The 19,679-nt window shown below is 54.6% G+C and overlaps 1 protein-coding gene across 1 annotated transcript in view; it reads left to right on the top strand.

Moving 5' to 3' along the window:
* LOC116958037 (zinc finger CCHC domain-containing protein 24-like) overlaps positions 1-9,001 on the top strand; it is a 104,426-nt gene extending 95,425 nt beyond the window's left edge. The window contains exon 4 of the mRNA XM_076054895.1: positions 952-9,001. Coding sequence (XP_075911010.1) covers positions 952-1,065 — 114 coding nt within the window. The 3' untranslated portion in view covers positions 1,066-9,001. The remainder of the gene's footprint in view (positions 1-951) is intronic.
* Positions 9,002-19,679: the final 10,678 nt, after the last annotated feature.

The following is a 19,679-nucleotide window of genomic DNA, read 5'->3' as shown; positions in this document are numbered from 1 at the left end:
GCTCCCCAACCTGCGACTTTCAAAATAGTTTCTCCGCCCTCACGCGGAGCGCCGCGACGGTTATTTCTCGGTCCGTCGGCCTCCGCGGCCCGCACTCGTTAATTCCTGACGCTCGGCCCGTCCAATCCGCGAGGGCGTCCGTGCTGCCGGCGTGCCGTTTGGGGGTCCGTGCAGACAATCGTCGTCGGCTCTGCTCGCCTAACGTCTCACGGCAGCCCCCTCCGGCGATGTCGTGCGCCGCTCGCTGCTGGCCGGCTTTCGTGACTGCAAGGGTTCACGCTCTTTGCCCGTTGGTCCTGTTCGTTAAAGTCACGTGAAAAGAAAACAACAACAAGAAAATTCTCACGACGTTTCGGCCACAACACAAGCGGCCTTCATCAGGTGAAGGGACGAGACTGTCTGGTAGGACAGCGCTGGAGCGAACACAGCCACAAGCTCAGATCGCGACCTTTAAGCTGCGTGAGAGGAAGCAGAACGCCTTGACAAAGGAATTAGCATAAACATTGGCATTTAAAATTTAGCATTTAATTGTGCGGACTCTTTGGTTATACTCGGTAAAAGTCACGTAGTAGGGTAAAACAAATTAAAATGAATTAAAATAAAATAATTGCTTATTTCATTTTATTTTACTTTAATGTATTTTAAATTTGCTTTACCCTACTACGTGACTTTTACCGAATAAAACCAAAGCGTGATTTTAAGCCAATTTAGGGGGCACCGCGATGGGACTTGTTCTGTCCAGGTCGGCCAATCTCGTGGCACCGGGAAACCGCGGGACTCCCCACCTAGGGGCCCTTGGGATGAAAATCCGTTGTGCCAGGCAATCCCCTCGCCGGGACAGAGAGAGACAGAGTGAGAGACTGAGAGTGTGATCCTGACCCAAGGTTTGTCTCCTTCTCTCCCCCTCGTGCCCCCCCCCTCCCCCCCCCCCCCATGCGTCTTCCCCCGCAGAGACCGCTGGAGAAGCCGGACGGGCTGGACGTGTCAGATCAGAGCAAGGAGCACCCCCAGCACCTGTGCGAGAAGTGCAAGGTGCTGGGATACTACTGCCGTAGAGTGCAGTAGATAGACTCACACACACTCACACACACACACATAGACATACACAGACACACACACACAGACTCACACATACACAGACACACACACATACACACACATACACAGACTCACACACATACACACACACACATACACACATAGACACACATACACACACACACTCACACAGACACACACATACACACATAGACACACACACAGACACACTCACACAGACTCACACACATACACACGGACACACTCACAAAGACACACAGACACACACAGACTCATAGAGACACACTCACAAAGACACACACAGACACATACACATACACAGACTCATACAGACACACACAGACACACATAGACACAAAGACAAACACACAGAAACACACATACACTCACACAGACACAGAGACACACAGACAGAGACTCACACAGACACACACACACAGACACACATAGACACATACACAGAAACACACAGACACTCACACAGACACAGAGACACACAGACAGAGACTCACACAGACACACACAGACTCGCACAGAGACAAATACAAAGATCCCCCGTACAGCCTTAACTGGCTGTAGGGGCAAGTGCTGTTAGCGAGCACCGCATATGAGTAAGGGGAATGGTGTGGCTGGAATCAGGTATTCCCGGCCGCCTTTGTATCCCCAGTGAGATCGATCAGTCTCATCACAGAGACGCTCTCTATGCAAGTGAATAGCTCTTTTTTGGTGAAGTATAGTTTTGGGTTATGGAGTTCACAGAGCCAGACTAAGGCTCCCTCCCATAGGGTTCAGTGTTAATGTTTGAGGCTCACAGAGCCAGACTAAGGCTCCCTCCCATAGGGTTCAGGGTTAATCTCTGATGCTCACAGAGCCAGACTAAGTCTTCCATAGGCTTCAGTGTTAATCTCTGATTCTCACAAAACCAGACTAAGGCTCCCTCCCATAGGGTTCAGTGTTAATGTTTGATGCTCACAGAGCCAGACTAAGGCTACCACAGGGTTCAGTGTTAATCTCTGATGTTCACAGAGCCAGACTAAGTCTCCCACAGGGTTCAGTGTTAATCTCTGATGTTCACAGAGCTAGACTAAGTCTTCCATAGGGTTCAGTGTTAATCTCTGATGTTCACAGAGCCACACTAAGTCTTCCATAGGGTTCAGTGTTAATGTTTGAGGCTCACAGAGCCAGACTAAGGCTACCACAGGGTTCAGTGTTAATCTCTGATGCTCACAGAGCCAGACTAAGGCTCCCCCTCCCACAGGGTTCAGTGTTAATCTCTGATGTTCACAGAGCCACACTAAGTCTTCCATAGGGTTCAGTGTTAATCTCTGAGGCTCACAGAGCCAGACTAAGTCTCCCACATGGTTCAGTATTAATCTCTGAGACTCACAGAGCCAGACTAAGGCTCCCTCCCACATGGTTCAGTATTAATCTCTGAGGCTCACAGAGCCACACTAAGTCTCCCATAGGCTTCAGTGTTAATGTTTGAGACTCACAGAGCCACACTAACTCTCCCATAGGCTTCAGTGTTATTGTTTGAGACTCACAGAGCCACACTAAGTCTCCCATAGGCTTCAGTGTTGATGTTTGAGACTCACAGAGCCACACTAAGTCTCCCACACGCTTCAGTGTTAATCTCTGATGCTCACAGAGCCACACTAAGTCTTCCACATGGTTCAGTGTTAATCTCTGATGCTCACAGAGCCACGCTAAGTCTCCCATAGGCTTCAGTGTTAATGTTTGATGCTCACAGAGCCACACTGAGTCTCCCACACGCTTCAGTGTTAATCTCTGAGGCTCACAGAGCCACGCTAAGTCTCCCACAGGCTCCAGTGTTAATCTCTGAGGCTCACAGAGCCACACTGAGTCTCCCACACGCTTCAGTGTTAATCTCTGAGGCTCACAGAGCCACGCTGAGTCTCCCACACGCTTCAGTGTTAATCTCTGAGGCTCACAGAGCCACGCTCGGTGAGCGAGCGGAGAGACACCCGTGCTTGTGCGGCGTCCCCAGCAGCCGGGCCCGCTTCGCACCGCAACTTCCCCTTGCCCGCAACTCGAGTCGCGCGCCACCCGTGGTCGCCCGCGACTCGAATCGCCGGCAACCGAACGTCGCCGGCGACCCCGCACTTTCCAGCAGCTTTCAGCTGCGCCCGGCTTGGCATTGCCTCGCTCAGACTCGCCGGGTCGCGCGCTGAGCCGCCGTCGCTCTGCGACTCAAGTCGCCTGCAACCCCGCCCCGGGGGGCCCTGCGACCGCCCAGCAACTCGGCTGCCCGCAACTTGCGTCGCTCTGCAACTCCGCTGGCACCGCGGACCGCGTTGCAACAAACGGGTTTGCTCGCGACGGGCTCTTTTCGCCGGGGATCCGGAGCGGTCGCGAGCAGATTTCGCCGGAGCAACCCGGGGCACCGACGCAACCGGTTGCCGCAATTATTGGCCGCTGGGCGCAACTGGTTGCTCGCTGAGCGGTGGAGCCTCCCCCCCCCACCCCCACCCCCGCCCCCCCCGGCTGGTTGGTGTGAAGGTTGCGTTAGAAAATTCGGATAAAGCTCTGCCACTGCCTAAAATGTATAAATTAGCTCTGACCGACCGGCATGAGTTGGATTCCCGCGTGTGCGTGTGTGTGTGTATGTGACGTGCATGATGGGATTCTATCTATATATATTCAGTTGTTTCTCAAACACAAGGATCTATTAATCAGTTAACGCGAGTGCGGTTTTTTTTTCCCCCTCCGTGCTATTCTTATTGGCGTACCGTGAGTTAACCCTCATCCAGAGTGGACGCTTTTGCCGTAAGTGAGCATGGATCACAAGTTGACTGCAATCACTGATCGTAAGTCGACACAGATCGTAAGTCGACACAGATGGCTGGTTAATACAGATCGTAAGTTGACTGATCGTGAGTTTGTCTCTGATCGTAAAGTCGACACAGATCTTAAAGTCGACACAGATCTTAAGTCAACACAGATTGTAAGTTGTCTCTTATCGTAAGTTGTCTCTTATCGTAAGTTTTCTCTTATCGTAAGTTGTCTCTTATCGTAAGTTGACTCTTATCGTAAAGTCAACACAGATCTTAAGTCGACACAGATCTTAAGTCAACACAGATTGTAAGTTGACTCTTATCGTAAGTTGTCTCTTATCGTAAGTTGTCTCTTATCGTAAGTTGTCTCTTATCGTAAGTTGGCACAGATTGTAAGTTGACTCTGATCGTAAGTTGTCTTTGATCGTAAGGTGACTCTGATCGTAAGTTGACACAGACAACAATGTGTCTCTTATCATAAGTCGACTGAGTAAGTAAGTCAATTCTGATCGCAAGTTAACTCAACCATACGTTTCCGCAGTTGACTTTGCGATTCGTAAATCGATTATTATTATTTTGGAGGGGGGGGGGGGGGATAAAAGCCACGTGGTGTAACGGTCTGGGCCACATTCACGTCGTAATCCTCTCCACCACCTGGCACTCGTGCGCACGAGAGAGACCGCACCTCCATCCTTGTCTCTGAGTTCTCGCGAGGAAGAAAACTGACCCATTTTGAACTCACTCACCATCTAACTCAGCCATCCACTGCACCATCTATCTCACTCACCCATCCACCATCTCAATCATCCATCCACTCACTCACCCTCTCACTCACCATCTCACTCACCACTCACTCGCACCATTATCTCACTCACCCACCCACTCACCCGCTCACTCGCTCACCCGCCCACCCACCCACTCACTCACCGACCCACCCACTCACTCAACCACCCACTCACTCAACCACCCACTAACTCAACCACCCACCCTCTAAATCACCGTCCCATCATCCCAAGTAGACGGGGACTAACTTTCAAAGCAGAGATGCGCAACATTTCGCCGCCACGTGAATTGACATCAAAGGTGGCTGTGGTGTTGCTTGCTGGGTGGTGGAGGGGCTCTTACGACACAAACGTTGCCCCCCCCCAAACAGCAGCATTGCGTACGGAGGGGCTAAGGACCCTCCCCTCCCCCCCCCTCACCCAAAGAAGAACATCAAATTGCGAATCGTGTGTGGACGAAGGCCCGCGTTCGATTCGCGACTATGCATTGCGTGACGACAATCCAGGCTCCGTGGCCCCCCCCCCCCCCCCCTCTCTCTCTCTCTCAGTGTAATTCCTATCACCGTGGTCTATCGATCTCTGTAGTAGCGGTGATGGTGATGATGTATCTATCGCTAAGTGTACGTTTCCTCTAGCTCCGCGTGATCCCGTCTGCGTCTCAGCGTCATTGCCGTCGCCACTATGGGGCTTTCCACTGATGGATGAAGGTCGCTGTGGTGATGGTGGTTGATAGTCTCTATCCCCTGTGTGCGTCTTTCTAAATCTACGTGTATTCGATTTTACTGCAATACTATACACAGCCATATATATATAAAAAAGTGTACGTCTATAATTGCTATCAGCATTATCAATATTATTCATCATTGCAATTATGCAGATTATAAAACGCACCCCAATTAAGTGACGCAAATCTGGACTCACGCACACATCAAACAGAGGGAGATAACCCCCGTTGAGCCTTCACAGGCTGATGGGGCAAGCGCTGTTAGTTGTGAGCACCCGCACGGATTCGAATGCTCCCCGGGGACACTGTGGCACACACAACAGAGAGGGTGGGTGGCCAACCCCACGTTTGTCTCCACCCCAGTGGCTGGCGATGTTTACGACACCACCACCCACCCACCACCACCCACCACCACCCACCCACCCACCACCACCGCATCCGGTAACTCATTTGAGGGGAGGCCGATCAGGACCGGTGGTTCGGTTGGGCGGCTGGTGGCCGTGAGCGGGAACGGAACTCGGGGTAGCTGCCCCGGGGATCGTGGCTGCACCACTACTCCACCCCCCCCTCCCACTCACCGGCAGTGGCCACGCGAACACACGCGGACTTCCCACCACACCAACTTTGTCTTAACTTCAAACACGGGGGACTACGGGGTGCGTCTTATAATCCAGACGACGACGACGACGTACTTACAAACGCTACCGCATCGAGGACGTGTCTTTTTCCTTTGGCTCGAATGACAATGGCAGCCCGCCTTAAAACCCAAAAGCCTCCCCTCCTCCCGGTGAAGCTTCGAGGACCGAGCAGGGCCCGAGGAGTACCCCGGGCCGGCAGCAGCGCCACGAGAGCCGGCCACGGGGCAACTCCCGCACGCCGGTGCGACGCCTCGCGGGGCCCTCTGGCCTCGAGCACCGATTGGGTCGAGGCTCGAAAGAAAGCCGTCTCCATGGTGTGGACAGTTGCCACACACACCAACACACACACACACACCAACACACACACACACACCAACACACCAACACACACCAACACACACACACACACTACCCGAGCGTGTTTTCCGTTTGCGTTTTGGCCGCAGGCATTGCGGTTGACGCCACGCCGCGCGATTCCTCGTCAAAGCTTTCAGTTTTGTCTGCGGGGAAAAAAGGGGCGGTCCGCGGCAAAACGCGCCTGACGACGGCGCCAGGGGCGGTGCACGCGGGGCCCTGACGGCAACGGCCTCGAGGCTCTCGCTCGAGGCTCTCGCTCGAGGCTCTCGCTCGGGGCTCTCGCTCGAGGCTCTCGCTCGGGGCTCTCGCTCGAGGCTCTCGCTCGAGGCTCTCGCTCGGGGCTCTCGCTCGGGGCTCTCGCTCGGGGCTCTCGCTCGAGGCTCTCGCTCGGGGCTCTCGCTCGGGGCTCTCGCTCGAGGCTCTCGCTCGAGGCTCTCGCTCGGGGCTCTCGCTCGAGGCTCTCGCTCGGGGCTCTCGCTCGAGGCTCTCGCTCGAGGCTCTCGCTCGGGGCTCTCGCTCGAGGCTCTCGCTCGGGGCTCTCGCTCGGGGCTCTCGCTCGGGGCTCTCGCTCGAGGCTCTCGCTCGAGGCTCTCGCTCGGGGCTCTCGCTCGGGGCTCTCGCTCGAGGCTCTCGCTCGAGGCTCTCGCTCGGGGCTCTCGCTCGAGGCTCTCGCTCGGGGCTCTCGCTCGAGGCTCTCGCTCGAGGCTCTCGCTCGAGGCTCTCGCTCGGGGCTCTCGCTCGAGGCTCTCGCTCGAGGCTCTCGCTCGAGGCTCTCGCTCGAGGCTCTCGCTCGAGGCGTCCCCGGTAAACCCGTGCCGTGGCAGCGGCCAAGCCGGGGGGGGGGCAAGCCGCATCACGTACCGACTCGCGCGACACGGCACGCTGGGTATTGGCCGGTGTGTGTACGCGCGTGTGTGTGTGTACGCGCGTGTGTGTGTGTACGCGTGTGTGTGTGTACGCGTGTGTGTGTGTACGCGCGTGTGTCAGTTGGCAAAGCGCGCGTTATTACGGCGAAACGCGGCCCCCTAGCGCAGCCACCGCGTTCCGTTAACCGACTCGCGTCACGGAGACAAGGCGTCGGACGTTGTAGGAGGACGGGGCGTGTGGCGGACTCCTTTGGCGGCGAGCCCTCGCCTGCTGGGCTCAGTCGGAGGTGCGGTGCGGTGCGGTGCGGATAAGGAGAACAAACTACACACAGGCGGTTCTTGAAAGAATGCGTTTGTCAGCCTAGATGATTACTTCGAAGTGGTCGTAGCTCCCAGCGGCCAACTTCGGAAGGAGGAGCGTTCCCGATGGCCACAGAAGTGCATCCGAAAGCGACAGAACCCTTTGACCGAATCTGCCGATTGTCGCGTGGTCGACTGCCTAATAGCAGCAACGCAAGGTTGTGCCAAAGTTTAGTTGCGATTATGGTTAACTTCACCAAAGTTACCACCGTCAGACACGAACGGGCTTTTCGTGCGGTGCCTCAAGTTTCGGAGGCGCGTGCCCAAACCCCGTTGTGGCTCCCGCTCACAGATGAAACGGACAGCGACTTTGATCGATTTGGATCATTTTCAACAGGGTAATTCCTTCCTATAAACTCAGCCTTTTACCAAAGTTTAGATTCAATCGGATCAACGTTACCAAAGTTACCGCGGGCTTTTCTTCGCCGTGCCTCAAGTTTCAGAAGAAAGGTGCCAAACCCCGTGGGGCTCCCGCTTGACAGATCAAACGGAGAGCAACTCCGATCGATTTGGATGATTTTTAACAGGGCAATTCCTTCCTATCAACTCAACCTTGCGTCAAAGTTTAGTTTCAATCGGATCAACGTTACCAAAGTTACCGCGGGCTTTTTTTGCCAAACTGGACAGCAACTCTTGGACCGGATTCGGCTCATTTCCCAGCGGGCGAGCTCCTGCGCATCGACGTTGTGGCCAAATTTCGATTTAAATCTTTCGTGACTGCAGAGGCTCCACCTTCTAGGTTCTTTCGGTAAAGTCACCGCCACGTAGAATGGAAACAAAGTTCTAGAATTTGAAGCTTTCGTGGCTGCAAGGATCCATACTCTTTGGTTCTATTCGGTAAAGTCACGTAGTAGTAGTAGGTAAAAATAAAATAACAAAAATCACGACGTTTCAGCCACAACACAAGCGGCCTTCATCAGGTGAAGGCACCGGACTGATGGAAGGCCACTTGTGTTGTTGTCGCCGAAACGTCGTGATTTTTGTTGTTTTATTTTTTACCTACTACGTGACTTTACCGAATGGAACCAAGGAGTATGGAAACAGAGTATTACTTTTTATCACGTTGTTTCCATTCTACGTGACTTTACCGATAGAACCGAGAAGTTGTCACCAAAGTTTAGTGTCAAATCGGATCGGTTTGAAGGCGTTCCGGACGGACGTTTAACTGGGGTGCGTGGCAGTGACGATTTGTTGGGTGCCGTGCGCGGCTACTGTGAGGAGGGAGAGCCACCGGGATTTGGTTCTGAGCGAGTGGAGTCAAAGCCGTGGCTTTAAATCGTCGTCGTTGTCGTTGTGTTGTTACGTTGTGTTTATGATTATACTGAGCGGTATTAGTTTCTCGAGAACTCTTGTGTATCTCTCTAAGCCATATGAATATATAATTATAATTGCTATTAAATTTTTGTTGCTTCACGTTCAATGTGTTCTTTGTATGTATGTGCGTGTGCGAGAGAGTGGACTTGCCCATGACCGGTACCAGCAGTGTCAAGATCGGCCTCTGTGGAGGAGGAGGTTCGTGAAGGACGCTACTGGGAAGTTGGAGGTAGTCGCCCTCCAACAACAACGGAGGGCGGAGGAGCGACGCTCACAACAACGAGCGGAGCGCCGGGTGGCTAAAGCACAGCGGGATGGCACAGTAGGGGGCACAGGTGGTGCATCAGCCAGTCGTCTCAGTCAGTCGACCCGTGGCACCTGCTGGGTCTGCCCCGTGACCTCCTGCCAGCGGGCGTTCGACACTCCACGTGGCCTCAATGTGCACGTGGCCTGGCACGAGCGTCGTGGTGACGTCACCGCCACTTAGTGGCGAATGGCGGTTGTTGTTGTTGTTGTGCGAGAGGAGGGGGAGCGGTGGTGCTGCGTTTTCGCGCCTCGCTGTGCTACAAACCCAACAGAGGACCCAGTTCGATTCCCCGCTCACGGCCACCGCCAACACCCAGTGACAGCGATTATCTGACACCGGCCCCGGGCCTTCCCCTAGGTTGACTCAGCCTCAAATTAGTTACCTGGCGCGGTGTAGCGTAGTAAACATCGCCCACTGGGGAGACAAAGGCGGCCGGGCGTGGTGCTGGCCACCCATCCCCTCGTGTGACACAATGCCGGCCTTCATAGATGCTAGCTCACAGCACTTGGCCCAACAGTCTGTTACAGGCTACATGGGCGATCTTTGTCTTTGTGTATACACGTGTGTCTTGTGTATACACGTGTGTGTGTGTGTATACACGTGTGTGTATACACGTGTGTGTGTGTGTATATACACGTGTCTGTGTGTATACACATGTGTGTCTGTGTATACTTGTGTGTCTGTGTATACACGTCTGTGTGTACACACGTGTGTCTGTCTTTTATACAGGTAACGAGCAGAGATTAGGAGCACACTCTTAAAGGGAGTGCTACTAATCTCAGCTTGTTACCTGTATAAAAGACACCTGTCCACAGAAGCAATCAATCAGATTCTAAACTCTCCACCATGGCCAAGACCAAAGAGCTCTCCAAGGATGTCAGGGACAAGATTGTAGACCTACACAAGGCTGGAATGGGCTACAAGACCATTGCCAAGCAGCTTGGTGAGAAGGTGACAACAGTTGGTGCGATTATTCGCAAATGGAAGAAACCCAAAATAACTGTCAATCTCCCTCGGCCTGGGGCTCCATGCAAGAACTCACCTCGTGGAGTTGCAATGATCATGAGAACGGTGAGGAATCAGCCCAGAACTACACGGGATGATCTTGTCAATGATCTCAAGGCAGCTGGGACCATAGTCACCAAGAAAACAATTGGTAACACTACGCCGTCAAGGACTGAAATCCTGCAGCGCCCGCAAGGTCCCCCTGCTCAAGAAAGCACACATACATGCCCGTCTGAGGTTTGCCAATGAACATCTGAATGATTCAGAGGATAACTGGGTGAACGTGTTGTGGTCAGATGAGACCAAAATGGAGCTCTTTGGCATCAACTCAACTCGCCGTGTTTGGAGGAGGAGGAATGCTGCCTATTACCCCAAGAACACCATCCCCATCGTCAAACATGGAGGTGGAAACATGTTTTGGGAGTGTTTTTCTGCTAAGGGGACAGGACAACTTCACCGCATCAAAACGACGATGGACGGAGCCATGTACCGTCAAATCTTGGGTGAGAACCTCCTTCCCTCAGCCAGGGCATTGAAAATGGGTCGTGGATGGGTATTCCAGCATGACAATGACCCAAAACACACGGCCAAGGCAACAAAGGAGTAGCTCAAGAAGAAGCACATTAAGGTCCTGGAGTGGCCTAGCCAGTCTCCAGACCTTAATCCCATAGAAAATGTGGAGGGAGCTGAAGGTTCGAGTTGCCAAACGTCAGCCTCGAAACCTTAATGACTTGGAGAAGATCTGCAAAGAGGAGTGGGACAAATCCCTCCTGAGATGTGTGCAAACCTGGTGGCCAACTACAAGAAACGTCTGACCTCTGTGATTGCCAACAAGGGTTTTGCCACCAAGTACTAAGTCATGTTTTGCAGAGGGGTCAAATACTTATTTCCCTCATTAAAATGCCAATCAATTTATAACATTTTTGACATGCGTTTTTCTAGATTTTTTTTGTTGTTATTCTGTCTCTCACTGTTCAAATAAACCTACCATTAAAATTATACACTGATCATTTCTTTGTCAGTGGGCAAACGTACAAAATTAGCAGGGGATCAAATACTTTTTTTCCCTCACTGTACACACACATACACACACACATACACACATATACACACACACATACGCATACAACAACAACCGCCATTCGCCACTAAGTGGTGGTGACGTCACCACGATGCTTGTGCCAGGACATGTGCACCTTGAGGCCACGTGGAGTGTCGAACGCCCGCTGGCAGGAGGTCACGGGGCAGACCCAGGTGCCATGGGTCGACTGACTGAGATGGCTGGCTGATGCACCACCTTTGCCCCCTACTGTGCCAACCTGCTGTGCTTTAGCCACCCGGCGCTCTGCTCGTTGTTGTGAGCGTCGCTCCTCCGACCTCCGTTGTTGTTGGAGGGCGACTACCTCCAACTGCCCAGTAGCGTCCTTCACGAGCCTCCTCCACAGAGGCCGATCTTGACACCGTTGGTACCAGTCATCGGCAAGTCCACTCAGCTCCACGTCCTCCTGTACCACATCACTCCATTTCTTTTCTAGCCCGTGCTGCGCCCGCTTAGCCCCCTCCATCCGGCCGAACAAAAGCTGTTTCGGCATGCGGTGGCTAGGCATGCGGGCTACATGACCCAGCCATCGCAGCCTTGCCCGCCGGAGGAGCTCACTGATGGGACCTTGCCCAGATCTTTCAAGGATTTGTGAGGTCCTCACACAATCCAGTCTGGTTAAACCCAGGATGGATCGTAGGCAGGCCAGCCTAAATGTTTCTAACCGGCGAAGATGTTCCATTAGGGGGGTCCACGTTTCGCAAATGTAGAGAAGGGAGGGAATTACCATGGCCGGGAAGACCTGAAGCTTAGTGCGGAGCGACAGACCAGGTAGCTTCCACACAGCGTTACGCAACCGATGAAAAGATATTGCCGCTCGACTGATTCGGAGTGAGATTGCTGCTGTTAAACTGGAGCCGGGCATAAGCACACTTCCCAGGTATGGGAAACTCTCCACTCTCTCCACAACTGCCCCATCACCGATTGGAAGTTGTGGGGGTGGAGTGTCCGATGGTACAAAATACCCAGGCCGGTGCTTAGTTTTGGTAGGGCTGATGGTAAGGCCCCATCTCTTAGTGGCACGCTCCAGTCTCAGCAGCAGCGTCTCCAACTTCTCCTCTGAATGAGCAACTATTACCAAATCATCAGCATACATAACGTGGTTGAGCAATAGGGAGCCATCCCTTGACCGCACCCGGGCATCGATCAGCCTCCCATGATATCTGTACCATATGGAGATTCCCCTGGTACAGCTATTGAAGGCTTCACGAACTACGTGGTCGAAATAGATGTTAAATAATGTGGGAGCCAGAGGACACCCCTGTTGCACCCCAAGGTGTACAGGGAAAGGCTCGGACTCCCGGCAACGTAGTTTTACCCGGGCCCGCTCACCATCATGAAGGTCCTTAATGATCGTGAGCAGAGGGTCAGGTACTCCAAAAGCACGAAGAACAACCCAGAGCCCAGGCCTGTTGATGGTATCATAGGCCTTGACCAGGTCAATAAAGCAGAGATGTAGATCTTGCTGGAATTCCCTACACCTCTGCTGTAGCAGATGGACAGAAAATATGGCATCTGTGCAGGACCGCCCTTTCCTGAAACCGCACTGGGGCTCCGCAAGCCTCTCCTCAGCGTGCCTGGAAAGGCGATGTTGAATAATCCTTGCCAGGACCTTTCCCGGCACACTGAGGAGTGAAATGCCCCTGTAGTTGTTACAGTCTGTGCGTTCCCCTTCTTAAAGAGGGGGACCACCAGGGCATCCTTCCAATCCTGCGGAACCCGTCCAGTGGTCCAGACTGTTGTTATGATGTCATATAGGGCAGTCTGTGCACAAACGCCATCCTCCCTCAGCATTTCGCTTGGGAGAGCATCTGTGCCCGCTGCCTTTCCTGGTCTCAGACTCCGGATCGCCTTCAATACTTCCTCAGCAGATGGCACCTCAGCCAGCCACTCACAGGGGGTGACTTCATCCAATATTTGAGGCACCGCAGCCTCAGCAGGGTCATCCTCACTTTGTGCCACCATGTTTTCCAGGCTGAGGGATTTTTCCTCCCCCAGGACCTCACAGAAATGCTCAGCAAATCTGCAAACCTGTTCCTGGGGGTCGGAGATTGGATCACCGTTTTTTCCCCTAATGATGGTAATAGGTGTGGCGCTGCAGGTTACTTTTTTGATGGAGTTAAATAGAGATTTGTGATCGCGGGCCACTGAGGCAAACTCCATCTCCTCAGCAACCCGCGACCACCACCCATCCTTGCAGCGCTTCACGGCTCTCCGAACCTCCGAGCGAAGGTTGCGGTAAGCCTCCTCATTCTCTGACGTGGGATTCTGTAGCCGATGACAGTGGGCCTGTCGCTTTTTCTCAACCATCCTGAACACCTCCTCTGTCAGCCAGGGTCTCTGGGGAGGTCCTGACCGCGTACCCAAAGCAGACATTGCAGCCGCATGAGTCACAGTTCTAAACCTCGCCCATTTATCCTCGACATCAGGAGGAGTAGGGGACGATGCTAACCCCAGCCGCAGGCAATGATTAAATTCTCGCTTGCAACTTTCATCAGATAACCGAGACCAGGCCACTTTTGGTTGGAATGGGGTCCTGGGTGTACACCCACCACCGGAGCAGAAGAATAGGCGGCGCATCTTACAGATGACAAGTTGATGGTCAGAGGGCAGATCAGCTCCACGGTAGGTCCTGGTGTCAAGGACATGGGCTCACATCCGCTGGTCCGTCACTATGTAGTCCAGCAGATGCTCTTGCTTGGACCCAGCATGCATCCATAATGTTGTGTGGATGCGCCGATGCCGGAACAGCGTGTTGGTAATTACAAGTCCATGGGCTGCACAAAAATCTAGCAGCCTCCTACCGTTGTTATTAAGCTGATCCGGCCCATGCCCTCCAATCACTCGAGGCCAGGTGCAAGCATCATGACCAACTCGGACATTGAAGTCACCCAACAAGATGACTCTATCCCGAGGGGCCACTTTAGCCAGCACCTGTGACAGGAGGTCATAGAAGGCATCTGACTCATCGGCTTTGCCTGCATCCCTCCACGGATGTTCATCTTCGGTGGGGGCATAAGTAACCACGACCACCAATCCTCGCCTCCGATTGATGGGAAGGCGAGCCCAAAGTAGCCTGAGGCTTACAGCTTCCCACACCTCACCGCCACGCTCCCAAGCCCCCTTCATTCTTTTGTTCAAAAGAAGAGCCACACCCTGTTATTTGGCAGTCTCCTGCCCCGAGTAGAGGACTGTCCACCCCTCATGGTGGCAGGAGCCAGAACCGGTCCACTGGACCTCCTGAATGCCACAGAGATCCAGGCGGTACTGGTCCAGCTCCCGACAGAGGAGTGGCAGCCTCTCCTCCGCAGTGAGCGTTCGAACATTCCACGTGGCCATTCATAATGGCTTTTGGTTGTTTCTGGAGGAGCCCTGAGGGTTGAGATTCAATCTCCTGGCTCCGCCAATTGGGGTTTGGCCAGGAGACGTCATAGACGCCTGTCCCCCCGGGGTCTCCGGCACAAGCTTATTTGTTACATATTTAAGTTTAAGTCGTAGTTTCGTGGTAACTTTTTGAAGGTGGATGGGTTACCAGCCCCTCGTATCCGTCCAGAGCCCCCGTTTAGCCACTGTGGTGGACACAGACGCCATGAGAGGAGGAACCAATCGGAATTGGCCCTCTCCCCACAACACTGTCCACGAAAGAGTTGCCCGTCCGGCACCGCGAGGAGGTAGGGGGTTGTTTTTCCGGACATACATACACACACACACATACACACACATACAAACATACATACCCACACATACAACAACAACCGCCATTCGCCACTAAGTGGCGATGACGTCACCACGACGCTTGTGCCAGGATATGTGCACCCTGAGGCCACGTGAAGTGTCGAACGCCCGCTGGCAGGAGGTCACGGGGCAGACCCAGGTGCCACGGGTCGACTGACTGAAATGACTGGCTGATGCACCACCCGTGCCCCCTACTGTGCCAACCCGAAGTGCTTCAGCCACCCGGCGCTCCACTCGTTGTTGTGAGTGTCGCTCCTCCGCCCTCTGTTGTTGTTGGAGGGCGACTGCCTCCAACTGCCCAGTAGCATCCTTCACGAGCCTCCTCCACAGAGGCCGATCTTGACACCGCTGGTACCAGTCATCGGCAAGTCCACTCAGCTCCACGTCCTCCTGTACCACATCACTCCATCTCTTCTCTAGCCCGTGCCGCGCCCATTTAGCCCCCTCGATCCGGCCGAACAAAAGCTGTTTCGGCATGCGATGGCTGGGCATGCGGGCTACATAACCATGCCATCGCAGCCTTGCCCGCCGGAGGAGCTCATCAATGGGAGCTTGCCCAGATCTTTCAAGGATTTGTGAGCTCCTCACACAATCCAGTCTGGTTAACCCCAGGTTGGATTGTAGGCAGGCCAGCCTAAATGTTTCTAACCGGCGAAGATGTTCCATTAGGGGGGGTCCACGTTTCGCAAGCGTAGAGAAGGGAGGGAATGACCGTGGCCGAGAAGACCTGAAGCTTAGTGCGGAGCGACAGACCAGGTAGCTTCCACACAGCGTTACGCAACCGATGAAAAGATATTGCCGCTCGACTGATTCGGAGTGAGACCGCTGCTGTTAAACTGGAGCCGGTCATAAGCACACTGCCCAGGTATGGGAAACTCTCCACTCTCTCCACAACTGCCCCATCACCGATTGGGAGTTGTGGGGGTGGAGTGTCCGATGGTACAAAATACCCAGGCAGGTGCTTAGTTTTGGTGAGTCTGATGGTAAGGCCCCACCTCTTAGTGGCACGCTCCAGTCTCAGCAGCAGCGTCTCCAACTCCTCCTCTGAATGAGCAGCTATTACCAAAAAATCAGCATACATAACGTGGTTGAGCAATAGGGAGCCATCCCTTGACCGCACCTGGGCATCGAACAGCCTCCCATTATATCTGTACCATATGGAGATTCCCCCGGTACAGCTATTGAAGGCTTCACGAACTACGTGGTCAAAATAGATGTTAAATAATGTGGGAGCCAGAGGACATCCCTGTCGCACCCCAAGGTGTACAGGGAATGGCTCTGACTCCCGGCCATGTAGTTTTACCCGGGCCCGCTCACCATCATGAAGGTCCTTAATGATCGTGAGCAGAGGGTCAGGTACTCCAAAAGCACGAAGAACAACACAGAGCCCAGGCCTACTGATGGTATCATAGGCCTTGACCAGGTCAATAAAACAGAGATGTAGGTCTTGCTGGAATTCCCTACACCTCTGCTGTAGCAGACGGACAGAAAATATGGCATCTGTGCAGGACCACCCTTTCCTGAAGCTGCATTGGGGCTCCGCAAGCCTCTCCTCAGCATTCCTGGCAAGGCGATGTTGAATAATCTTTGCCAGGACCTTTCCCGGCACACTGAGGAGTGAGATGCCCCTGTTGTTGTTACAGTCTGTGCGGTCCCCCTTCTTAAAAAGGGGGACCACCAGGGCATCTTTCCAATCCTGTGGAACCCGTTCAGTGGTCCAGACTGTTGTTATGATGTCATATAGGGCAGTCTGTGCACAAACGCCACCCTCCCTCAGCATTTTGCTTGGGAGATCATCTATGCCCGCTGCCTTTCCTGGTCTCAGACTCCGGATCGCCTTCAGTACTTCCTCAACAGATGGCACCTCAGCCAGCCACTCACAGGGCGTGACTTCATCCAATATTTGAAGCACCGCAGCCTCAGCAGGGTCATCCTCACTTTGTGCCACGATGTTTTCCTGGCTGAGGGATTTTCCCTCCCCCAGGACCTCACAGAAATGCTCAGCAAATCTGCAAACCTGTTCCTGGGGGTCAGAGATTGGATCACCGTTTTTTCCCCTAATGATGGTAATAGGTGTGGCGCTGCAGGTTACTTTTTTGATGGAGTTAAATAGAGATTTGTGATCACGGGCCACTGAGGCAGACTCCATCTCCTCACCATTCCGTGACCGCCACCCATCCTTGCAGCGCCTCACGGCTCTCCGAACCTCCGAGCGAAGGCTGCGGCAAGCCTCCTCATTCTCTAACATGGGATTCTGTAGCCGATGACAGTGGGCCTGTCACCTTTTCTCAACCATCCTGAACACCTCCTCTGTCAGCCAGGGTCTCTGGGGAGGTCTGGACCGCGCACCCAAAGCAGCCATTGCAGCTGCATGAGTCACAGTCCTAAACCTCACCCATTTACCCTCAACATCAGGAGGAGTGGGGGACGATGCCAATCCCAGCCGCAAGCGATGATGAAATTCTCGCTTGCAACTTTCATCAGATAACTGAGACCAGGCCACTTTAGGTTGGAATGGGGTCCTGGGCGTACACCCACCACCGGAGTGTAAGAATGGCAGGCGCATCTTACAGATGACTAGTCGATGGTCAGAGGGCAGATCAGCTCCATGGTAGGTCCTGGTGTCAAGGACATGGGCTGGCATCCGCTGGTCCATCACTATGTAGTCCAGCATATGTTCTTGCTTGGACCCGGCATGCATCCATGATGTTGTGTGGGTGCGCTGATGCCGGAACAGCGTGTTGGTAATTACAAGCCCATGGGCTGCACAAAAATCTAGCAGCCTCCTACCGTTGTTATTGAGCTGATCTGGCCCATGCCCTCCAATCACTCCAGACCAGGTGCCAGCATCATGACCAACTCGGGCATTGAAGTCACCCAACATGATGACTCTATTCTGAGGGGCCACTTTATCCAGCACTTGTGACAGGTCATAGAAGGAATCTGACTCATCGGCTTTGCCTGCATCCCTCCACGGATGTTCATCTTCGGTGGGGGCATAAGTAACCACGACCACCATTCCTCGCCTCCGGTTGATGGGAAGGCGAGCCCAAAGTAGCCTGGGGCTTACAACTTCCCACACCTCACCGCCACACTCCCACGCCCCCTTCATTCTTTTGTTCAAAAGAAGAGCCACACCCTGTTGTTTGGCAGTCTCCTGCCCCGACCCGAGTAGAGGACTGTCCACCCCTCATGGTGACAGGAGCCAGAACCGTTCCACCGGACCTTCTGAATGCCACACAGATCCAGGCGATAACGGTCCAGCTCCCGACAGAGTGGCAGCCTCTCTTCCGCAGTGAGCGTTCGAACATTCCACGTGGCCACCCGTAGTGGTTTTTCGTTGTTTCTGGAGGAGCCCCGAGGGTAGATATTCAATCGCCTGGCTCCGCCAATTGGGGTTTGGCCAGGAGACGTCATAGACGCCTGGCCCCCCAGGGCCTCCGGCACAAGCTTATTAGTTATATACTTAATTCGCGGTTTAGTGGTAATTAATTGAAGGTGGAGGGGTTACCAGCCGCTCGCACCCGTCCAGAGCCCCCGTTAGCCCCTGTGGACACAGATGCCATGAGAGGAGGAGCCAATCAAAATTGGACCTCCCCCCACCGCAATGTCCACGACAGAGTTGCCCGTCCGGCACCACGAGGAGTTAGGTGGCTCAGTGCTGAGACCCTGGGAACCCCCTAGCCCTGCTGCCCTTGTGAGGGCCGGGACTCTGTGTGGCTCAGTGCCAAGACCCCGGGAACCCCCTAGCCCCGCTGCCCTTGTAAGGGCCTAGAATCTGTGTGGCTCAGTGCTGAGAACCTGGGAACCCCCCGGCCCCGCTGCCCTTGTGAGGGCCGGGACTCTGTGTGACCCAGTGCCGAGACCCTGGGAACCCCCTAGCCCCGCTGCCCTTGTGAGGGCCGCGACTCTGTGTGACCCAGTGCCGAGACCCTGGGAACCCCCCGGCCCCGCTGCCCTTGTGAGGGCCGCGACTCTGTGGCCCAGTGCCGAGACCCTGGGAACCCCCCGGCCCCGCTGCCCTTGTGAGGGCCGGGACTCCGTGTGACCCAGTGCCGAGACCCTGGGAACCCCCTAGCCCCGCTGCCCTTGTGAGGGCCGCGACTCTGTGTGACCCAGTGCCGAGACCCTGGGAACCCCCTAGCCCCGCTGCCCTTGTGAGGGCCGCGACTCTGTGTGACCCAGTGCCGAGACTCTGGGAACCCCCCGGCCCCGCTGCCCTTGTGAGGGCCGCGACTCTGTGTGACCCAGTGCCGAGAACCTGGGAACCCCCTAGCCCCGCTGCCCTTGTGAGGGCCGGGACTCTGTGTGACCCAGTGCCGAGACCCCGGGAACCCCCTAGCCCCGCTGCCCTTGTGAGGGCCGGGCCTCTGTGTGACCCAGTGCCGAGACCCCGGGAACCCCCTAGTCCCGCTGCCCTCGCGAGGGCCGCGGGGCCGAGTGGGCCAGTGGTCGGGACCCCGCAACCTTGGCTGGGTCGGGTCGACGCAGCCTCCCCCAGGGCACACGAAGCCGGAGGGACCCAGGGCCCGTAGCCCCGTGATAGGGCACGCAGGCCCGGAGGCAGGTACCTCCCTGGGGACGGCAGTCAGTAAGGGCCCGTTGCCCTTGTGAGGGACTGTGGCTGTGCTGTAGCGT

This window comes from Petromyzon marinus, chromosome 68 (assembly GCF_048934315.1).
Source record: "Petromyzon marinus isolate PM22_M1 ecotype Great Lakes invasive population chromosome 68, UKy_Petmar_22M1.pri1.0, whole genome shotgun sequence".
NCBI lineage: Eukaryota > Metazoa > Chordata > Hyperoartia > Petromyzontiformes > Petromyzontidae > Petromyzon > Petromyzon marinus.
Note: the sequence above shows the minus strand (reverse complement) of the source record. Positions and strands in the feature narration are given on the sequence as shown.